The 24,157-nt window shown below is 38.7% G+C and overlaps 1 protein-coding gene and 1 long non-coding RNA gene across 6 annotated transcripts in view; one reads left to right on the forward strand and one right to left on the reverse strand.

Annotated features, from left to right (window-relative positions):
• Positions 1–24,157, forward strand: part of PLEKHM3 (pleckstrin homology domain containing M3) — a 196,489-nt gene that overhangs the window by 148,528 nt on the left and 23,804 nt on the right. For 2 of the 5 annotated variants that reach the window (XM_049615037.1, XM_049615042.1), the window contains one exon: positions 7,267–8,343. In XM_049615037.1, coding sequence (XP_049470994.1) covers positions 7,267–7,309 — 43 coding nt within the window. In that variant the 3' untranslated portion in view covers positions 7,310–8,343. Of the gene's footprint in view, positions 1–7,266; positions 8,344–15,023; positions 15,182–24,157 lie in introns of those variants that run through there. The other 3 variants (XR_007454300.1, XM_049615034.1, XM_049615040.1) reach the window with 3 other exon arrangements.
• LOC125911258 (uncharacterized) lies at positions 12,774–22,171 on the reverse strand. The gene is made up of 4 exons (XR_007454301.1): positions 21,833–22,171; positions 20,942–21,038; positions 14,672–14,784; positions 12,774–13,017 (listed from the first exon to the last, which is right to left on the reverse strand). It is a non-coding gene; the product is annotated as an uncharacterized LOC125911258 (long non-coding RNA).

A 24,157-nucleotide genomic window follows, 5' to 3' on the forward strand; every position in this document is an offset into this window, starting at 1 on the left:
GACTGGCTTAAGGCTTTTATTGCGGTTAGGGGGTGGGCCTGGGTGAGGATTCCGGTAGGAAGCAGGAAATTGGGTGGTTTGAATCTCCTGCAGGTGCTAAGGGAGAACACGTCCCATCAGCTTGCCCAGGTGTGGGGCACAAGAAGAGGCAGGCATGAGGTTTAGAAGCTGTTTACAAACATCAAAATAGAGTTTAACTCTCTATTACAAACATCATCCACACAGTCACCCAGTCACCAATTTGTTCTTCCGGTGTTACCACCCAAATTTCTCTTTTCTCTCCACACTTACTACCCACCCCCCTTTTACTTCTAAGAAGTTATCACCTTTGAATGTCTGATAGCTTTCTTTCCTTTTTTATTGAGGTCTAATTGACATACATTATATTCATTTCAGGTGTGCAACATGATTCACTGTGTATATTGCGAAATGGTCACCACAACATAAATCACTACACGTAGTTAACAACTTTTTTTCTTGTGATGAGAATTGTTAAGATCTACGCTCTTAGCAACTTTCAAATGTGCAATACAGTATTAATTACAGTCACCATGCTATACATTACCCCCCCCATAACTTAACTGTTTTATGGCTGGACATGTGTACCTTTTGACCCTCTTTACCCATTTCACTCTCCAACCCCCACTACCCCTGACAACCACCACCAACCTGTTCTCTGTATCTGTGAGCTTGGGGTTTTGCTATTGTTTGTTTTAGATTCCATATATATGAGAATTTAGATTCTCTTAGCATAATACCTTCAGTGTTCATCCCTGTTGTCACACATGACAAGATTTCACTGTTTTTTATGACTGAGTAATATTCCTCTGTGTGTGTGTGTGTGTGTGTGTGTGTGTGTATCACAGTCTCTCTATTCATTTATCCATTGATGAACACTTAGATTGTTTCTATATTTTGGCTCTTGTAAATAATGCCGCAGCATTAATGGGAGTACAGACGTCTTTTCTCGTTAGTATTTTCATTTTCTTCAGATAAATACCCAGAAGTAGAATTGCTGGATCATATGGTGATTCTATTTTTAGTTTTTTGAGGAATCTCCATACCATGTTCCATAGTGGCTGCACCAAATTACATCCCCACCAACAGTTCACAAGGGTTCCCCTTTTTGCCACATTCTTGCCAACACTTGTCATTTTTTGCCTTTTCAATAATAAGCCATTCTAAAAGATGTGATCTGATAGCTCACTGTGATTTTGACTTCTGTTTCCCTGATAATTAGTGATATTGAGCACTTTTCATGTACCTGTTGACCATCTGTATGTCTTCTTTGGAAAAATGTTCAGATTTTCTGCCCATTTTTTAATCAGATTCCTTTTTGCTGTTGAGTTCTATGAATTCTTTATATATTTTGTATATTAACATCTTATCAAATATAGGATTGGGGTGCCTGAGTGGCTCGGTTGGCTAAGCATCTTACTCTTGATTTCAGCTCAGTTCTTGATCTCAGGGTTGTGAATTCAAGCCCCACATTGGGCTCCACACTGGGTGTGTGAAGCCTACTTAAAAAAGGGGAGGGAAGGGGAGGGGAGGGGAGGGAAGGGGAGGGGAGGGGAGGGGAACGGAGAGGAGAGGAGAGGAGAGGAGAGGAGAGGAGAGGAGAGGAGAGGAGAGGAAAGGAGAAAGGAAAGAGGAGAGGAGAGGAAAGGAAAGGAAAGGGGAAAGGGAAGAGGAGAGGAGAGGAAAGGAAAGGAGATAGGAAAAAGGAAAAGGAAAATATATGGTTTACACTAGGTTGCCATTTCATTTTGTCAATGATTTCCTTTTCTGTGAAGCTTTTTAGTCTGATGTAGTCCTACTTGTTTATTTTTGCTTTTGTAGCCATTGCTTTTGTTATCAAATCCAAACAAAAATCCTTGCCAAGAATGATGTCAGATGGCTTACCACCTAAGTTTTCTTCTAGGAATGTTATGGCTTCAGGTCTTAACATTCAAATATTTAATCCATTTCGAGTTAATTTTTTGTGTATGTATAAGATAGTGGTCCAATTTCGTTCTTTTGCATGTGCCTGTCCAGTTTTCCCAGCACCATTTATTGAAGAAAATGTCCTTTCCCCATCATATGTTCTTGGCTCCTTTGTCATTAATTGACTATATACATGTGGTTTATTTCTGGATTCTATTCTGTGCCAATGAGATATGGGTCTCTTCTTATGCCAATACCATACTGTTTTGATACTATAGCTTTGTAACATAGTTTGAAATCGGGGAGCATGATGCCTCCAGCTTTGTTCTTCATTCTCAAGATTGCTTTGGCAATTTGGTGTCTTTTGTGGTTCCCTACAAATTTTAGGATTTTTTGTTCTATTTCTATGAAAACTGCCATTGGAATTTTGGTATGGATTCCACTGAATCTGTAGATTTCTTTGGATAGTATGGGCATTTTAACAATACTAATTCTTCCAGGGGAGCTTGGGTGGTTCAGTTGGTTAACCGTCTGACTCGCTATTTATGAGTTCAAGCCCTGCCTCCAGCTCTGTGCTGACAAGACGGAACCTGCTTGGGATATTCTCTCTCTCTCTCAAAAATAAATAAGTAAACTTTAAAAGAAAATACTGGGGCACCTGGGTGGCTCAGTCAGTTAAGCTCAGGTTATGATCTTGCTGTTCCCGAGTTTGAGCCCGGGTTGGTTTGGTTCTGTGCTGACAGCTCAGAGTCTGGAGCTTATTTCAGATTCTCTCTCTCTCTCTCTCTCTCTCTCTCTCTCTCCCCTCCCCTGCTCACACTCTTGTCTCTCTCTCAAAAATCAACATTAAAAAAATAATTTTAAAAAATACTAATTTCTTCCAATCCATAAGCACAAAAATCTTTCCATTTATGTGTTTCATCTTCAGTTCCTTTCATCAGTGTCTTATAGTTTTCAGTGTGCAGGTCTTTCACCTCCTTGGTTAAATTTATTCCTAGGTATTTTATTCATTTTGATGCAATTGTAAATGGAATTGTTTCCTTAATTTCTTTTTCTGATATTTCATTACAGAATTCTATTTTTAAAGTCTGCCCTTCTCTCCCCTGACATACCATTCTGCAGAGATAGCTTTTGTTAACTATAGCCAGTCTGTCTCCTTCTAGATATCTCTACTCATTTACAAACGTTAACTTTTTTTTGCAAATGGGATCAAGCAATACTACCTTTCTGCATCTTGCCTTTTTCACTTAATAGTGTTCTGTGGACATCTGGACATACGTGCACATTTAGTACACACAAAGGTTTACCTCATTCTTTTATCAGCTATATGCATAGTCTAGTTACCTTAATTTTTAACCAGTGCATTCTCTATTAGAACCAATACTGCAGCAAACACCCTCGTTTATTTCTCTGAGCACTTGTGTGGCTATGTAGTGTAAATGAGTTAATGTGGGACAGCTGGGTCAAAGGGTGTGCGTGCTTTGTAGTTTCACAAGTATTGCCACTTGCCTTCTGAAAAGGTGGAACCAGTTTATACTTCCATTCAGTATCTTGAGAGTGCCTGTTTTCCTACACCCACGTTAAATTAATTAAACATTAATTTTTTTAACATTTATTTATTTTTGAGAGAGAGAGAGAGAGAGAGAGAGCATACATGTGCAAGTGGAGGAGGGGCAGAGAGAGGGAGACAGAGGATCCAAAGCAGGCTTGCACTGTGAGCACAGAGCCCGATGTGAGGTTCGAACTCCCGAATGGTGAGATCATGACTTGAGCCCAAATGAAGAGTCAGCCGCCTAACTGACTGAGCCAACCAGGCGCCACTTAATAATATTTTTAATCCTAGCCGATCTGAGCAATAAAAAGTAGCTTCACACTATTACTTTAATTTGTATATTTTTCCATTGTAATTAAGATTGAGCATCTTTTTTATGTTGTTTGCCATTTGTAGTTTGTGTTCATTGCCTATTTATTTCATGAACCTCTTTAAATTACGTTGTTGGTCTTTTTGTTATTAATTTGAAAGAGCTCTTTATTTATTAAGGAAATTGGCACTTTTTTATATAAATGGGAGCTGTTTTTTCCCAGTTTGTTTTTGTCATGTCATTTTGTAAGTGGTATTTTGTATTTTACTAATATTTTAATTTTACATGTTCACATTTATCACTCTCTTATGGCTTCTAAGATTATAAAATATTTGCCCCATGTAAATATTTTGCTAACATTTTTCTCTAATATTTTTTTGTAGTTTTAAAATACTTTTATGGTTTTCTTTTCATAGTTAAATCTTCAATTTATCTGCAATTACATTTTCTTATGGAATGAGTTAGAGATTCAGTTTTATTTTTTCCACAATGTCTCACCAGTTGCCACAGCATCATTTATTAAATAATTTATCTTTGCCCTCTTTTACTGTATAGTAAGTTCCCATACACATTTGAACCCATATCGTGCATTTATAGATGCCCAGCATACAGACACCACAAACACAGTAGATAATATTCTTGAAAAACAGGATGTATGAAATCATAATCAGTACTGTGCGGTGAGTGGTGGTTTACTATTTGTTGACGCCTTGAGGTGAGGAATAAAAATTACCAGTTGTCTTAAGACAATGGCATGCAAGCTAATAAAGAGCACCTATTCCAGTTTATGTGCAGGGTTTGTTTTTCCTCACATCAGTAACCTAGCAATTTATTAGATCAGAACCTTCTAGCCAGAAACCCATTTTGGTTTTTCATTTAATCTTAGGCACTGCTGGTCTCATAAAAGCTGTGAAGTAATAATAATGTTGAGCACTTATATTGTGCTTTCCATCCCTAAGTGCTATCTAAACTTTTAACTAATTAAATGCATTGACGACAGGAAGGGATTTGCAGACGTCTTCAGGAAAACCGATATCTGGTTGCACACCTGTGAGGGATGATTCCTAAAAAGCATTAACTCCCTCTTTGAATGGCACTCAGCAAGCAGAGGAATAAAAAGCTGGTGACATTATTTCACTTCTTTTGAAAATTTCCTTGGGTATCTTCTAATTAGTCTGGTTAAACTCACCTTTTATCTATCTCCCCAGATATTCCCTTTCTACATTCCTGGGGGTATTCAACAAGCTTCTTTTGATGTCTTCCCTGTTGGTTAATCACAAAATCATAGAATCTTCAAACTGAGAGGGATCCTTATTGATCCTGTAGTTTTGAACGACTTAGTACAGTCCCTTTATTCTGTACATAAGGAAACTGAGGCACGGAGAAGTGAAGTGACTTATAAAAAAGGTTGCACAGCTTACCGGGGACATAACTGGGAATAGAAGCCAAGAAGTGTCACTCCTTTATCTGCTGTTGGTCAGCCCTGTCCTTTGTTTCTCTTTGTGAGCATTTGAATTGACCTTTTCTATTTTCTTAACTTTTTTTTCTTTTTTGTTTCCATCCTTTCCCTACTTCTCCTTCCCTTCTTCACTTTCTGCCTGTTATGTGTCTCCTGTCCTTACATGATCAGCTAATATTGCCTTGATTTCTCCTGTATTTCCGTATCTCTTCAAATGTGGAGTCTTTTGTTGTTTCCTGTTAAGATGTTTTATAGTGGTCTCTACTCAAGCCCTCTCTGAAAAGCCATACTTCTTTAATTCCTCCCACATCACATGCATAGAGGGAGTTGTTCTGTTTTGCTTTGCTCTCCCCAGCTGTAGTTGCCACTCCTTTTAAGAAGTTACATCTCTAGTTTTGGTAAATAGGCTAGGGTTTAAGTTGATGGTAAGTCCATTTTTGTCACAGAATTTGGTGATTACTTTAACTGATGAATTTCCCAGTTCAACTGATAATAATATAATATTTAAAATCATGTTCCATATTCAGAAAACAACACAAGATGTGACCATTTAAGGGAAGTTTCATACAAGGAGTAAATGTGTTGGACAAAAAAAATCTGTAAGGCACAGCAGGTCCAGTTCAGATGGAAATCATGGCGATAAGCCTGGACCAATGCAGGCTGTGCGTCTTGTTTCCGTGCGGGAACCAAATCAGTTTAGAAATCCATTTCTACATGGCGGGTCAGTAGGCATCCAGAGACCTCAGAATTCTCAGGCTGAGCCAAACCCAGAGGCTGCACTCTGACCTAAGATATCCTTAGAAAGGCTCCTTCCTAGAGTAGTGAAATGTGCATAAGAGGGGGAGTCTGGGTCTGTCACCAGCTGGCCAAGTGATCTTGGGCAGCACACATCACCTCTAGACCTCAGTTTTCTCATATATTAAGGAAGCTGAGTTTAAAAGATCACTTAGGGCCTTTCCTTATTTACTACTCAGTGAGTCAGTATTATCTTAACTAGAGCCAAAATGAACAATAGAGATCTAAATATAATTAATTTCAGACATATAACTAATAAACTCAACAGAGAAGTAAAATTCTGCTGACCATACCATGAGAATTTTCTGGACTTGTTTCCATTTAAACTATTTTAATTATTTTCCTCATAAATACATGTGTACCTCTATCAGACTGTATGGCCTGTTTGGGGGGCTCACAACATGTGGACCCCATAATTGTACTCACCCTTTGTAAATGTTTCCACTGGAGTTCCTTGAGGTTGTGGCCTGATGAGGCCACACCCCTGGAGGCACTTTACCTAGTGCGGAAAACCTGTCTGAAGTAGGCCCCACCCCAGATATTTTTCTGAATAAGAAATTTGTGTTCTTGGGTTCATCTGTTATTCACCCATTGAAGACAATTGAAATTGAAAAAATTTTTTCTTTTATTCCCTGAGGCTGTTTCCAGCAGGAAGCAAAATGTGATCTGATAGAAATGATGATGACCACTCACAAATCTACCCAATTACATCAACCCAGATTAAATTATCACATAGTTTACAAAGTCTAAGTAGAAATTGTCACCTTTGGGAGAGGCTCAGATAAGAGCTAATTGGTGACATCATAATCCACCCTCAGGGAAGTGCTTCATTAACCAAAGTTTCAGTCCTGTGAGAGGGGTGAAGAGCAGCTAATTAGAGAAGTTTTCTGTTTATATACAAACAACCCAGGACTGAGCCATAATAAGGGGCTCAAAGGTTAGCAATGGGGAAATGGCATTTTAACAAACTTTTTGAAATATGAAAATCCCCTTTACTAGTTATCCCCCCTCCTTTTTAAGTTCTGAGCCCTATGTGGGTGAACTCACCACCCTGAGATCAAGAGTCACGTGCTCTGCCGACTGAGCCAGCCGGGCTCCCCTAGTTATTTTCTATTTTTAAGAAAAATAATACAGTGGCATTCTTTTTATTTTTTATTTTTAAAGACTTACAATTAAGAATAGTAAAATTTAGAATTGAATGAAAATTCAGAATATTCTGTGTGCTAGGGTTTTCCAGCCCGGGAAGAATCTACAGACTGCTTTTTCCTAGCTCTTCACAAACTCACCTGGCCGAGATCACTGGACTTCACCGTACCCACCTGTTAACGCCGACAAATGGCACTCAGAGAAAATATAGTGAGCACAACCTCTCTCATGGTCCTCTGGCCAAGCAAATGCCAACTAAATTATATTTGAAATCATTTTACAACGTGTGACAGTTTTGATTCTTTCATCTCATCAAGCGAGCTTGTTACCACTGGTGAGTGGCAGGTGGCTTTGTTTACCATGAATGGGGTCTTTGGGTTAGACTTTTAAGGAGGGGCCGTTTGTCAAGTGCAACAGGCCTCTTCATCACAGTATTCCCAACAGTTGTCCCGAGTCTAGATGTTACACAATGGCTGAGGAATGCCTGTATTGAGATGCAAGGTAACTGGACAAATCAGGGGGTAGGAATTAGCCAGTGCATGAAGAGATTCAATGAGAAAGAGTTTTTTCTTTTTTCTTGTCCAAGTCACTAGTGGTCTGTCCCTCTCCCCCCGTAGATCTTGAATGTTGTGGTGGTGCCAAGGGAGTGAAGGCAACGGACACAAAAGAATCATTTGTGCCCTTTTCCCAATCCCACAGATCTCTATTGGCCACAGACCTTGAACATGACACTGCAATTTCCTGGTGCCACACATGAGTAATAAGCAGCTGTTTCTGAAACTGTGGTTTGGAGAAGGCAGCACTAGGTTATTTTTTAACTTAATTGTAATTTTTGATTGGTCTGCAAGAAAGTAAATCAAATAAAGACTGTTGTCTTAGTCTGCAAGAAAGCCATAGGCCTCAAATTCCAATGCTGACCATCTTGACCAGAATAGAAAGGGGGGGAAACGTGTGTATCCCTGAACTGGAAGTTCAACCAGGCAGCTTTCGTGGGCTGCAGTCACACAAGACGGATAAGCAGATTTGGTATATTTGTCAGCCAGCTGGATCATGAAAAGTGCTATTTGGCGGCTCCTGGAGTTTTAGAACTACCTGAAATGATGAGTGAAAAGAATTTGTAGAAAGATTGCAAAAGTAAAAAAAAAAAAAAAAAAAAAATAGCAAAACGGGGAAGAAGATACCAGCTTGGTGTTGATTTTGCCCTTATCCTCCCGTGTGATGAGAGGACGCATAGTTTTAAATTACAAATGAAAGTGTGTATTCTTTGACTACCTGACCCTTAAAAAACTCTGAAATAATCACATATGCACAGTCTCCAACTAGGTAGATCAGACTAGTACGTTCCTTAGTACAAGAAATTAAGTTTAATGGAAAACAGAAGCAAACTCCTTTTCACTATTTTGGACATCTGCCTTTTCTCAAGGAGATAGGGCAGTTTGGCATGGACAAGGTGAAGGAGGTTGAGTGTGGGGGGTGGGAAAGGGGGGAAGAGCTACATATGTTTTCTGCTAATTACTTTGTCATAATTTTATCCACATAGGCTGGCACTTTGGGGACGATAAGTGGAGGGATAACCAAACCTCATGTCAGAGATCTATTTCACCTTCACTCGTGACTTATCTAAATGACCACCTGGTTAACTAAAACCAGTAGCCTTGTTCTGCTAAACATGGAATGGCCTTGTGACTTTTGATGGATTGTGATGAAGTTCTATTAACTTGTGACCAATTTAATTACAAGAATGAAAAGATTAAGAAAGACAATTTCCAAGTGTTGCTAAAGTATTATATGAGTGATTCAAATCAAGCTTGAGGTGTGTTACATGTCTTTCCCCAGCATTCGGGCTGCCTGTCTGTCGTATGAGCTCTGTTCTCTCATTAATAGCAGTGTTGAACCGAATGGATCTATACACTTTACATTAATCTCAACTGATCCTATCCAAACAGAAAGACAGTCTGATGCCTTTTAAAAATGACATGTAGGGGCACCTGGGTGGCTCAGTTGGTTGAGTGGCTGACTTCGGCTCAGGTCATGATCTCGCAGCTCATGAGTTTGAGCCCCGCGTTGGTCTCTGTGCTGACAGCTCAGAGCCTGGAGCCTGCTTTGGGTTCTGTGATTGTCTCTCTCTTCCCCTACCCTGCTTGTGCTCTGTCTTTCTCTCTCTCTCTCTCTCTCCCACAAATAAGTAAACATTAAAAGTAAATAAAATAAAATAAGTAAAAATGACATGTAAAAAAAAAACCTTTTTGGGGTGCCTGGTGGCTTAGTCGGTTGAGCGTTCTACTTTAGCTCAGGTCATGATCTCACAGTTCATGAGTTCAAGCCCCACATCAGGCTCACTGCTGTCAGTGAGGATGGGATCCTCTGTCCCCCTCTCTCTCTCTACCCGTCCCCCCTCTCATGCTCTCTCTCCCTCTCTCTCTCTCTCTCTTAAAAATAAATAAACATTAAAAGAAAGACCTTTTTTTCTCCCCCTTGCTATAAATCACAAGTGTTTGAAATAAAGAATGAATCTAAATCATATAAAGTTTCTGTTTTGATTAAGATAAGCTAATAATAAGCTATGATTTATTGATTACTTGCTCTAAGTTAGACATTATGCCCAGTACTTTCATTATATTAAATCTGATCCTTCCTTCAACCCTGCAAGGTAGACATTATCCTGATTTTTAAGTTGAGGAACTAAGGCTCAAAGAGGTTAAGTAACTTGCCAAATTTGGTCTCATGGCTGGAAGGCAGATGAAGTAGAATTTGTGCTCTGCCTTGCTGCTTCCCCTTACCCAGAAACAACTAAGTTCTGAGGGAATATGGAAAACTCTGTAATGTCAATCTCTCTGGGAGACTGATGAATCAACTCCCACACGCCAGAAAAATAGTCAAGTCGACAAGAAGCAAAAATGATAGATTTTTTAAAAACAAGCTTGGACCAGTTTTATTAAGGATGCACTTTTGTGATTTACTTTGTCCTGGTTGGTCCTGGCTTGCTCTCAGTGATATCAGAATCTCCTGGATCGACTCTAATCTAAATAACGCAGTTAGTGGAACTTTTCCTCATGCTGGACCCTATCGAAGACTGTTGTTACTCTGGGCAGTAATACTGCCTAGGGAGGTACTCCAACTTAGGGTTGACACAGAAGACTTCTCTCAGGTTGTGCACTTGTTGGCCACCTATTGGCTTGTTGGACATTTGACTTTTTCCTGCCCATAGTCATTTTCCAGGTCCATTGGTATCCTGACAGCTCTTTTCTACTTTGTTCTCAGTTGGAACCAGAAGATAGTGGCTGCTTGGGCTTTGGTCTTCTTTGGTGCCACTATCTTCATGGTGTTTATGGAATATGTCCCTAGCCTTAAGCCCCCACCAAGATGGCTAGGAATTGGGAGTGAAAGTTGCAAGACTCTTGGGGGCAGGAGGAGATGGTAGAGGCAGGACATTTGGTTTCTTTTTACACAGTTGTTCAAAACAAAGATAGATCTGGTTTTTAAAAAGAACCCTAGGAGATTTCACACCTGGAATCTACTTCGTTATAGTAATAAGACCTCTAGACCAGAAGCCCTAATAGCTAGATTCTGTTCCCAGTGTTGCTAGTAGTTGTATTCAAAGACAAGACTTAAACCTCCTACATATATCTGTACCTCTGGCAAACTGTAAGTATGAAGTTTTCCTTTCTGTAATATTAAAAAATTCAAAAATAAATGTATAGACTATTACCTCACTGTCCTGGAGGAGAAACTTTCAGCATCTTCAGCTCTTTGGAACGTGGCCATGAACCTAAGCTGACACATAGGAAGAGTAATTAATCAAGTGTAAAGAAGCCAAAAAAGTTCCTGAACAGCTGAGCAACCACCAGGTCCACGCACTCTTTGTGCTCCTCCCTAAATCACACAGCAGAATGACTGAAAATGTTTGTGACACAAAGACAGCCCTGAAATGTGACTGCTGCTGCTGCCAAGGAGGGAAAACAGGAACACCTCCCTGGTCAGTCAACAAGAGCTTACGTCCCTGGCAGAGAGGGGACATTTAAGACAAGTATGAGACTCAGTCTTTGCCTTCCAGCAATTGACATTCTCAGATTTCTCCATATAAAATCACCATTTTATAGGTAGTATCACCATTTTTATACGTTCAATCTAGTTGGATAAGCAAAACAATCACATGTTAAACAATAGTAAAGAGTACAAAACAGCATCAAGTTCTGTATTAAATTATATGATGTAAAAGTAAATTATACAAAGCACAAGACATTCATAACAGCTGAGGTAGCCAAAGATGGCTTTCCACATCAAGCTGACTAGATCTGAGCTATGAAGCCTAGGTGAAATTTAAATAAGTGTTAAGAAGTGAAACTTAAGATAGAGGAAATGACAAGGGTGAGGGCCCAAGAGCAAATGTAAGCACATTCTACACAGGGAAAAGTTTTCTCACAACAGGAGATATACAGTAAAAAATGGAAACTGAGCTTAGATAAATAGTATGGATGGAATCAGCTTATGGAGACCCTTGCACACCAAGCAAAAATGTAAGCTCCAATCCCGTCCAGTTCATTCTTGTATTGAGTGCCTGGGCACAGTAACTCAATATCATTTTATGAAATGAATGAGTGAAGAGATTTTCTTAATGATAAAATAAGAATTCACCAAGATTTGAAAGAAGAGATGATACTTGATAAAAGCGATGTCCAAAACTGATTAGTATATACACTGGATGGACCAAAGGGAAAAGGCTGGCATCCAGAAATAAAACTAGAAGATTATTTCATCAGTCTAGAGAAGAGTGATAATAGGCTGGGGAAGACAGGAAAAAGGGACTTACACCAGAGATATTCAAAAAAGAATCAACATGAACCTTGAAAACACTATGCTGAATGAAAGAAGCCAGCCACAAAAGGCCATATATTGTATGATTCTATTGATATGAAATGGCCAACATAGGTAAATCTATAGAAGAAAAAGTAGATTATTGGTTGCCTAGAGCTTAGGGGAGAAGGGATAGGTTAGGGGGCAAATGGGAGTAACTTCTAACGGGTACAGGTTTTTTTGGAAGACTTGATGAAATGTTCTAAAATTGACTGTGATGATGGTGCACATCTGTAACTATACTAAAAAACACTTAATTGTAGACTTTAAATAGGTGAATTACATGGCGTGTGAATTACATCTCAATAAAGCTGTTATTTAAAAAAAGAGGGAGTGAATAAATATGGTGAATGACAATATATGTGTTTGATGGAGAAAATGAGCCACTCACTATAGATTCTATAATTTCCAGTGTGATTCTCATCGAAATACCAAGAATATCCACTAACACCATTATTACTTAAAATTAGGATCACTGAATGATAAAGTAAGGCATGAAACATAAGAGGTACAATATTAGAAAGGAAGGGACCAAGTTATCACTTTCAGAAAACCCCAAGAAATTACCTAAAAAAGATTTGCATTCATGAAAATTCAGTAATATAGTTATATGTAAGATATCCCAATGTCAGTATATTCTAATATATAAGCAGTAGCTAATAAGAAAGCATATTATACAAAAGTTTAACCTTGAGATAATCTAAATAGTAGTGTGAGTAGCTTAAACTGGGGGGAAAAAACCCAGAAAATTTTATTAGGCAATAACAAATGAAGATTTAATAAAATAGAGATATAGACAAGGTTCTTTGATAGGGAGAATAAATATTATAAAGATACCGATCCTCAAATTAATTTTTAAAGTTTATTAAAGTCCACATGTAGGAATAAATATACGTTTCTGACAGTATAAGTTTGTTGAAGTATTTCAGAAGCCTTCAAAATGCAAAATGTTCATACCCTTTGTCTCAAGGAAGTTTTCTAAAAGAAAAAAAAAAAAAAAAAGCTTTATGCACGAGATGCCCAGTCTTCTCCTTTAGATCCTCCTTCATGTCTTGCTCCATATCTTCCCTTCTCACCGTCTGTCCCTTCAAACAACCTTTACTCACCTGGTTTCCAGGCTCTTCTATATATTGCTATTTCCCCCCTAAATGGACTATATCTTGTTAGAACATCTCTCTGAATGTGTCACTAACCTTAATTTGTTTAGGAAAGAGTAACATAAGTAAAACCAAACTCAGCTGCACTATTGTTACCACAATTTAGAGCTAACCCTGTGACACATTGGAAAGTGTTTGATATAAGATTTGGTAGTTGTTGTTTCTTAGAAAGTATGTATCGTGTGTTGGTATTAGGAGTACCTGTTACTGGGGTTTATTGAAGTTAATGGTCCTTGAGAAAACATAAATAAAAGGAGGTCTATCTATGGCTTCTAAAGGAAATGGAGAGGAGAGTAAGTTAAAGAATGGTGGAAATGTACCTGCTTAACTCAAAAAACAGCCAGCATAATTTCTACCCCCTTTATTAAGAAAAAAATCCACTCTTATAAAGCAGTGAACTTTATTTTTCTGTTCACTTTCTGCATCATAATACAAAAATAGTATACATTGTTTCTTATAAAAAGAACTACATATATACAAAATGAAAGACTTGCTTTTCCAACTTGTTCCCTTCCTTAGAGTTAACTACTGTTATATTCATTTTTAAAACATGAGATTATTCCATGATGTTTAAAAACCATTTTGAGTTTTTTATCTCCAGTATTAGGTAGAGCTTCATTTTTTGCAAAATGCATTATTAGATTCCTTGCAGTCTTTTATTTTTATCAGTTACTGCTATTTATTCACCTTGACATTGTAATTTCTCTTTAGGTATGACTTACTACATTTCCCTCAGATGTTATTTTTATGTAAAATTGTCATTTTAACTCTGTATTTATTTGAAAGGATCCAGCTACTACCAGTTATTTCCAGCTACTTCCAAACTAACTTTAATGTTCATTCTTTTCTTATATCAAAATCAGCATGTATATGTAGGTGCATTAATGAGAGAGAAGTAAAGGCAGATGTTTTTCTTGTTAGTATTAACCTGCTGAAGTCTTTGAAGCTCATGCAGTATTAGTTCAACGAGAGCTGACTAACATTGGTTCCAGACTCATGGATGTTTGCAGGCTAACCGGTGAGGTAACAGTGAGAGGTAGGCAGATACAAGACAGTAGGGCCTGGCGGGGACAACTGTCCGCTGCAGAGCACGTGCCTCAGTAGGAGCAGACGGCCCCTACTCACAGCCAGAATTATCATCATGTTGGAATTCAGGCCTAGTTTTGCTGTATCTAATGATTTTTCAAAAGAAGCCAAAAATATGGGTATTTATGTGAAATATCCCAATTATTAAATTGGCTCACTTTTTAAAACACTGAGAGATTAAAAAAAAAAAAAATCCTCAGGCTGAATGTGGCCCTCAGACGGTCAAGTTGCAACCTCTTTATATTAACATACTTATCAGCAGCAAAAGAAACCTATTTTTCCACATTTGTTACATGTTGTTGGGGAGACGGTGAAAAAGCTATCCTATTAACTCATCAGAGGAAAGGGATTACTGAATTTACAGCACAACATTCGACATTAATATTTACCTTGTATGTGTCCTATTTTGGGAAACACACCATACTTAGGCCACACCATAACGGTATGCTGGTCTACGAAAGTAGAGTTCCCCATTTGTTGGTCCTCAACTCCCTGTATCACACTACAAAGAAAGAGGAATACAAAAGAAGTTTCAACATCTTCATTTTCCAACCTCCAGTGGTTTAAACCAGAGAGCTCTTTTGGAGTGAAAATACTACGTCTTTTCTTTCTCAGCGTTGCTGAGAAATTATAATTAGAGGTTTTCCTGTTGTGTAAAGGAAAGGAATTCCAGTCCTCCTGCGTCTGCAAGACTTCTGTTCTCAATGAATTTGCTTCCCTGTCCCATTTCTCTTTCTGCAGGTGATAGAGGGGAAGCTGGCTCCATTCTTGGGCAAGGTCATTAAATTTGCCACCTCACACGTGTACAGCTGCAGTCTTTGTAGCCAGAAGGGGTTCATCTGTGAAATCTGTAACAATGGAGAGATCCTCTACCCTTTTGAGGATATTTCAACAAGCAGGTACAGAATCTCTTGTCTTAACAAAAGTATACCTGAATATGTCACATGTCGTTCTGTTTGGCCTGATCAGGCCGACTTTTAGTCAAGTACCGTATATCTGTCTCTTACCTTGTATCAGATTCCTCTTATTCTTGGAGAATATTTTTTGACCTTTTGGTTTCCTATATTTATTCCCAACTCACTTCACTGTCTTTATCCAGAATGAGATAACAGAGTTGCAAAGAAACATCACCTATTTCTCCCTTCTTAGGTAACAAAGAGGGTTCAGATTCATTTTTAGAATGAAGATTAGGGAGGATGAATCCTCACAACATTTCAGGGCCAAGTGATAGGCAATGGGAAATTGCAGTCTCAGAGCAAGGCCAAAACCGGCCCAACTGCCAGGAATAAAACTACAAGACACTGGGGAACAGCTGTCTGGCTCGCCACATGCTTTTCTCCACAGATGCGCTGCAGTGTGGCGATGAAAGTTTTAGGATCCAAAGGAGGGAAAAGTGGGAGTTTATGTGGGATTATTTTTCTAACCAAAGTAATATTTGGGCATCATCACATTCATTGGTTGATGGATGATTTTTCCCCCCACTAACTTGAGACCAGGGTTTTTACTATTGCTTTTCTTGAATCACAAAACGATACATATCACTTTTCCTTTCATCCCAAAAGCATCATAGAAATATATACTGTTTCTGTATCTGTGCACTGGCTTCTTTGGCCATGAAATCATGCCTCATTTCCCACCCAGCAGGGCTCACTTACACTGTGGTTCCGAACAGAAGGGAGGCATTGTAGCCAGGGGGAGTTGAAGCATGTAGGCTAGAGCTAAGATATTAAGAGTTGACTCAGCCCTTCTGGCCTCTTCTTAAACCCAAAGACTCTTTGTAAATATACAGGAACTTGAGTTGGCCCCACACATAGAAAGATAAACACATACGCACACATATACATGTTCCAGCCTCGTTTCCTGAGTACAGGTACTTAGCTCATGGCCTAGAGATTATATACTTCTTAAAAATGTACACCACACAAAAACTTGTACACAAACATTCGTAGTAGTATTCATAATAGCCAGAAAGTGGAAACAACATAAATGTCCAGCTGATGAATGGATAAACAAAATGTGGTATATCCATACGATGGAATATTATTCAGCATAAAAAGGAATGAAGTACTAACATGCTGTAGTGTGGCTGAACCTTAAAAACATTATGCCAAGTGAAAGATGCCAGATACGAAAAGCTGTATATTTTATGTTCTATGTATATGAAATGTCCCAAATAGGCCAATCCAGAGAAACAGAAAGTACATTAGTCGTTGCCTGGGGCATGGGGGAAAAGGAAGAGAGTAACTCCTAATGGGTGCAGATTTCTTTTAGGGATGACAAAAATGTTCTGGAATTAGATTGTGGTGACAGTAACGTGGTCTTGTGAATACATTAAAAATCAGTGAATTGTATACTTTAGAAGAATGAATTTTATGGAATGTGAATTAGATCACAATCAAAAGTATTTAATAGAAAATAAAACAAATTAAAAAATGCTTCCAACTCTATAAACCATATGCTGGGTCACAAAACAAGTTTTAATAAATTTTTAAAAACTGAAACCATACCAAGTATGTTTTCTGACACATTGAATTAAGATCCCCAGTAGCAAAAAAATATGAGAAACCTCAAATATTTGGATAAAAAACAGTACACACTAAAAACTTATGGGTCAAAGAAGAAATAAATCACAAGAGAAATTTTAAAATATTTTGGAAAAGGGGCTCCTGGGTGGCCCAGTCAGTTAAGCATCCGACTCTTGATCTCAGCTCAGATCTTGATCTCAGGGTAGTGAGTTCAAGCCCCACATTGGACTCCATGCTAGGTGTGAAGCTGTATCTATCTATCTATCTATCTAATGAATGAACATGAAATATAAAATGTCAAAATGTATGGAATGCAGCTAACATAGTACTTAGGGTGAAACCTTTGGCTATAAATATATCATGGAAAACATGTCAGAAAAAAAGGAAAGGTCTCAAATCCATTACCTAAAATTCCACCTTAAGACACTAGATAACAGAGCAAACTAAATCGAAAGCAAGCAGAGGAAGGAAAGAGTAAAGATTAGAGCAGACATCAATGAAATGGAAGATAGAAAAAAAATTCATTAATGAAATCAAAAGTTGGTTTTTTGAAAGAATCAACAAAATTGACAATCCTTTAGCAAGACTGACCAAGAAATTAAGAGAAAAGAAACAAATACTCAAAATTAGGAGTGAAAAAGGAAAAGGCAGTTAAAAGAACTATAAAGAGATACCACAAGTGACTTTATTCCAACAAGTTAGACAACTTAGATGAAATGGACAAATTTCTAGAAAGACAAATTACCAAAATAGACTCAAGAAGAAGTAGAAATATGAATAGCCCTATAACAAGTAAAGAAACTGAATTAGTAGTTTTTAAATCTGCTCATAAAGAAGCCAGATGCCTTCATGATGAATTTTGTTGAATATTTTAAAAAATAATACCAGTCCTTCACACAGGGATAAAGAGGGGCATTGCATAATGATAAAGGGATCAGTCTTCCAAGAAGACACAACAATCCTTAATGTGTATGAAGAGAGTCAAAAGACATGCAGCAAAAAACCCCTAATAGAACTACAAGGAGAAACAGACAAACCCACAATTATATATCCACTATTATACTTAGAGACTTCAACACCCCTCTGTCAGTAACAGATCCAGCAGGCAGAAAATCAGTTTAAGCATATCGTTAAACTGAAAAGCACTATCAGTCAACTGGATCTAACTGACATCTCTGCCAATTCATGTTGTTCATCCAACAACAACAGAATATGCATTCTTCTGAAGCTTACATGGAACATTTAACAAGAGAGACCACAGTCTGGGCCACAAAACACATCTGAAAAAATTTACAAGAATAGAAATCATGTGAAGTACGCTCCCAGACCATAATGAAATTAAACTAGGAATCAGTAACAATGTTACTGTTACGGTACCTGTAAAATGCCAACATATTTGGAGATTAAACAATATGTTTCTAAATAACACGAGTTGATCATTGATGTCCACACAAAACAGGGATGTTTATAGCAGGTCTACTTGTAATCGCCAAAACCTGAGAACAACCAGGATATCCTTCAGTATGTGGATGGTTAAATAAACTGTGGTATACCCATGCGGTAGAGTATTCTCCAATAATAAAAGAAATGAGGTATCTAGACACAAAAGGACATGGAGGAACCTTAAATGCATATTACTAGGTGAAAGAAGCCAGTCTGAAAAGGCTGTATACTGGATGATTCCAACTGCATGACATTCTGGAAGAGGCAAAACTGTAGAGACAGTACAAAATCAAATCAAATCAAATCAAATCAGTGATTACCAGGGGCTTGGGAATGCATAAGACGAGATGAATAGGTGAAGCACAGGTTTTTTAGGGCAGTAAAATTATGCGGTACGGTTCTGTAATGGTACACACATGACGTTTTACATTTGTCAAAACCCATAGAACCGTAGAACACAGAGTGAGCCTTAATTTAGATTGTGGACTTTAGTTGATAATAATGTGTGAATATTGGTACATTCACTGTAACCAGTGTGCCACACTAATGTAAGAGATTAATAGAGAAAACTGGAGGTTAAGGTAGTATTATGGAAACTGTACTATCAGCTCAATTTTTCTGTCAATCTGAACTGTTCTAGGGGTGCCTGCTGGCTTAGTTGGTAGAGCATGTGACTCTGGATCTCAGGGTTGTGGGTTCAAGCCCCACATTGGGGGTAGAGATTACTTAAAAAAATAAAAGTTAAATAAATAAATAAATAAATAAATAAAAGTGGAAAAAAAACTGTCCTAAAAAATAAAGTCTATTTTTAAAAAAGACAATTCATCCAGCTGAACAGTTGACTCAAATACCAAAGCTGATCAGTGTGAATAAACTTTATTAGAACAATTTTAGACTTACAGAAAAATCACAAAGATAGTACAGAGAATTACCATAGACCCCACACCCAGTTTATCTCTTATTAACATCTTACATTAATATGATATATTTGTTACTATTAATGAACCAATACGGATACATTATTATTAGCTGAAGTCCACAGCTTTTTCAGATTTCCTTAAACTTTTTCAATGTTTATTTATTTATTTTGAGAGAGAGTGTGTGCATGCAAGCAGGGGCAGGGCAGAGAGAGAAGAGAGGGAGAATCCCAAGCAGGCTCCATTCTGTCAGCACAGAGATCAACACAGGGCTCGAATGCACGAACCGTGAGACCATGACCTGAGCCAAAATCAACAGTAGGACATTTAACTGACTCAGCCGCCCAGGTCCCCCAAGATTTCCTTAGTTTTTACCCCATTATTATTTCTGTTTCAGAACATCTCCCTAAGCTCCTCTTGGCTGTGACAACTTCTCAGACTGTTTTTAGGACATTGACAGTTTTGAGAAGTACTAGTATTTTGTAGAATCCCTCTGTGGGGATAGACCTGATATTTTTCTTATGATTAGACTGGGTTTTATGGGTTTGGGGAGGAGGAGTGCAGAGATAAAGTGCCGTTTCCATCATATCATATCACAGGGACATGCTATCAACATGACTTATCACTGCAATGTTTGTGTCAGGTTTCTCCACTGTTGATACTCTTCTCCTCTGACCCTTCTCCATTGTTACCCTCTTTTAAAGGAAGTCACTATGGGGGCACCTGGGTGGCTCAGTCAGTGGAGCATCCGACTTCAGATCGGGTCATGATATGGTTTGTGAGTTCGAGCCCTGCGTCGGGCTCTAGGGCTCCCGGCTGTCAGCACGGAACCCACCTCGGATCCTCTGTCCCCCCCCCCCCAGCTCCCTCCCCCTGCTCACGCTCTCTCTCTCAAAAATAAACAAGGCTTTAAAACATAAATAAATAAAGGAAGTCACTATGTGCAGCCTACAGTTAAGGAGTGAAGATTATGCTCCACTTCCCTTGGGAGTGGAGTCTATACAAAATCACTTGGAATCCTGCATGAGTGATTTGTCTCTTCTTCCCATTTATTTTTTTAAATTATCTATTCATGTCAGTGTGGGCATGTGCATATTTATTTTATATTTTTGGTTACAACCCAGGATTACTTTACTTTGTTGCCCAGACTGTTCCAACTTTGGCCATCGGCTCTTTCAGCTGGTGCCTGCATCACCTTGACACCCTCCTACCATTGTGGGTGTTTGTTTCCGAGCATTTCTGTACTTTCTGGTGCTACCAGACATTCCAGACTCATCATGTATATTTCTTGCCCTAATCCTACAAGTAGCCATTTCTCCAAGGAGCCCGGGTTCCTTTTATTGGAAAATATTAGAAACCAACATGAGGGCACTTAGATTGCACACCCGCTTTTAAAGCCCTCGGTCCCAGGACTCATCCCTTGAGGAGGGATGAGAAGAGAGATGCTTCCCTCTGACTACACGTCAGAATTTCCTGTGAGACTTGTTGGGTTGTTTTAACTCTGAGCATCTTTATCTTCAGAGTCTCCCCGTGTGATCCTGCATGGCAGCCCAGAAGAAAGAATCACTACTCTAAGATGGCTGTGGCCATAGTCAGACGTGCCAGATTCTTAACAGTCCGAATGACCACATTAACACGACTGTGGACTCAGAGGGCCCTTCACTCAGCAGGAAGGAATATGTAGCTGTTTAGAATCTTCCGTTTCTCTCTTGGTCAGATGCAATTCTCTAAGCTGCACAAATGTCTGAGAGCAAAGGAGCCCTTACCAGCCTACCTGGAATTTCAGGTTGATAATACTTCCCAGGACCCTACTGAGCTCTCTCTAGTGGTGTCCAGTTTCCAGTGAAATGCTGGGAATGGTTCATGCAAGTCTGGGATAAAAGACAAAAATAAACACCAATGAAATATTTATTAAAGGAAAACTTTAATCAGAAATTGAGTTGCAGATTTAAAACCTGTCCATAAAAATGTGCTGAATAAATGTGATAAATAAAAATAAATTTGAATAGTGGGGTAGATTTTAAAATTTCACTGAAATCTTCATGGATAAAGTTCTGTAATATCTCGGATTTGCTTCAAAATAATCTGATGGTGGGAGAGAGGGAATAGATATAAATGAAAGAAATTGATAATTTTTAAAACTAGATGATAGGTACACAGGGGTTTATTACACTGTTCTGTGTACTTCTGAATATGTTTGAAATTTTCCACAATAAAATGTTTTTAAAAATCTGTAAGTAAGGGGGCCTGGGGTCTCAGTCGGTTGTGCATCCGACTCTTGAGTTCAGCTCAGGTCATGACCCCATGCTTAGCACGGAGCCTGCTTATGATTCTCTCTCTCTCCCTCTCTCCCTCTCTCCCTCTCTCCCTCTCTCCCTCTCCCTCTCTCTCTCTCTCTCCCTCTCTCTCCCTCTGCTCCTCTCCCCTACTCTCTCTCTCTAAAATAAAAAGTAAAATCTATAAGTAAAAATCTTAGAAATGAAGTATTTAGTGAATTTGTCACCACATAGCCTTGACCATCTTGCTAAAGTCAACACCTCTGTGACCTCAGAAATATGCTTAATATCCCTTCAGATCCAAATATCATCTGAACAGCATAATTACAACTCAGTAAAAAACATTCTACAAGCATTACAACTATTCATTTTTTCAATAAATGACTTACTGAGCATACTGCGTTCGTGCATTGGGCTAGGCTCCGGGGCCACACGGTGAACATGGCATGTTCCTTGTTCACAAATGGTCCACAGTCCCTGGCAAGAGACACTGAGCCATCAGGCAGTTGGGTTGACGGAGCCCTGGTCTAGGGGGTGGACCTAGAGCTCCAAGAAGGGACATCGTCCAAAGCGGTCATATACATGGTAGGTGAAAAAGCAGTTCCACAATTTCTAAAAATGTTAGCTCTGTGTTGAACTTTATCTGAAGCACTGATTTATTCACGTCCGTATTAGAACATACTTGGTTTTAACATGCTTATTTGATTATGACCATATGTCAAACATGGGTCAACTCTTCATAGTTTCTTTTCCTTATTAAATTAATTGTTATGCAGGAGAAGACTTCATGAATATGTAATTCAAAAATATAGCCCTAGCATTAATGTTTAGAACGCCGTCTCTGACAGACATAGACAATGTGCTGGGGTTGTAGGAAATTGCACTAATATTTACTAGTGCTGGTGCCAGCAATTTACATATCTCGTCATTTAATTCTTATGCCAGTCCTCTGAGGGAATCTTGTTACCTCCATTTTAATAATGAGGAAACCTAGGTTCAGAGGAGCCAATTAACTTGGCCCAAGAGATAAGGCCAAAACTTGAACCCAAATATATCTCTCAAATCCATGCTTTTTTCATTATACATCACTGTTTCTTCTGTAGCTGTCGTCTTCAAACCATTTTTGCAGCGTACCCTCGAACAGAAATGTGAAGAAATGACGTCCCTCCGTCATTAAAGAAGTGTCCCCCCAGACGGTTATTCTGAATTCTCCCCATATTTGCCACCCTGAAAGTTTTTACACTTGGAGCAGGGAGCCAGCTAGATTAGGGCGGGGGAAAGACACGACTTTCTTTTGCAAAATGGTGGGGGGCTGTGGTGAGGGGGTGTGGGGAAAGAGCCTCCTTCCGCCCCGTGCACAGCACTCGGCAGGTCGGGAGGCCCAGGGGCGCCTGCGGGAGCTGGAGATCTGCCTGACTCAAGCTGAGGGGGCAGACCCCCGCTTGCTGCACTGTCCTCCCCACTCCCACTCCGTTCAGCCGATAATGCGGACAGTTTCACATTGAGGTAGTCTTTCTTCTCCAACACAAATTAAATACATACCTCTCTCTAGTTTAAATAGGAAAACACTCAGACCCAAACTGCAAGATTTTAAATACAATAGTGAGATCGAGAATCACAGAACTTAAGCTTAATCCAGTATTTACCCTCCTAGAGGACTAAACGGAAAGCACAGCTTTAGGAGAGAGAAACATTCTGTTAAAACAGCAATAAAATTCCACATCCTAAAGACAGAGAAATGACAAAAAACGTACCCTCCTTGATTGAGAATAAGAAATAAAACTCTAACTTCAGAATTACAAATCAGAAGGTTAGACTGATACCTCTCTAAGACTTGAAGGGAAAACAGTGACTATGAAAGCAAAGAAGTTGCATATATCCACAAAATGACCCTGGACTTAGATTTTTTAAAAGAAAAAAACAATCCTCAAATTGCCTCCTATGCCGCTTTCTTTCTGACATCTCTACATACCACTAATCTTCCCTTGTTATTAAAGACATAATGCTGCTAAAGAGACCATCCTGCCTCACACATTTGTGTGTGAAGATGCCATTCCTGAATCTTGAAATGCTTCCAGATCACAAGTACATAAATACTTCATCTTCAGAACACTCAGCATGCATTTTAACATGGGACTTGCAAGATACACCAGCTATCATAAATCAGTTCCATCCTTTCTGTCTGATCCATTTGCCTTTGTTAATTTTTTCATGTGACATACAAATCATCCCCACAAGTTTTCCAATATGGAAAACATTGCACTTCTAGACTTTATGACCCCTATACCATTTGGGGCTGTATCTAGATGTGGGTATACTATCAGAAGATTCTACTTAACACTGAATTTGGTGTATTCCATATAGTAGGCATTCCATAAATACTTATTGTTTGGTTCAGCTCTCCCCAACATATCGTGTGCACTCATTAAGAACACTGACAAAGCTTTTTAAGTAAACTGATTAAGAAAGTTTAAAATATTTGCTCTGTGTGAAATAGAGAATAGATTCTTTATGATCTCACTTACATGTTAAACCTGAAAAAAACAAACTTACAGAGAACAGAGTGGTGGTTGCCAGAGGCAGGGGTGAAGGTGGTCAAAAGGTAAAAATTTCCAGTTATAAGATTAATAAGTTCTGGGGATGTAATATACCACATGGGGACTAAAGATAACAATACCATATCATATATTTGAAAGTTACCAAGAGAGGAATAG

The sequence above is a fragment of the Panthera uncia genome, assembly GCF_023721935.1.
Source record: "Panthera uncia isolate 11264 chromosome C1 unlocalized genomic scaffold, Puncia_PCG_1.0 HiC_scaffold_3, whole genome shotgun sequence".
In the NCBI taxonomy this organism is placed as follows: domain Eukaryota; kingdom Metazoa; phylum Chordata; class Mammalia; order Carnivora; family Felidae; genus Panthera; species Panthera uncia.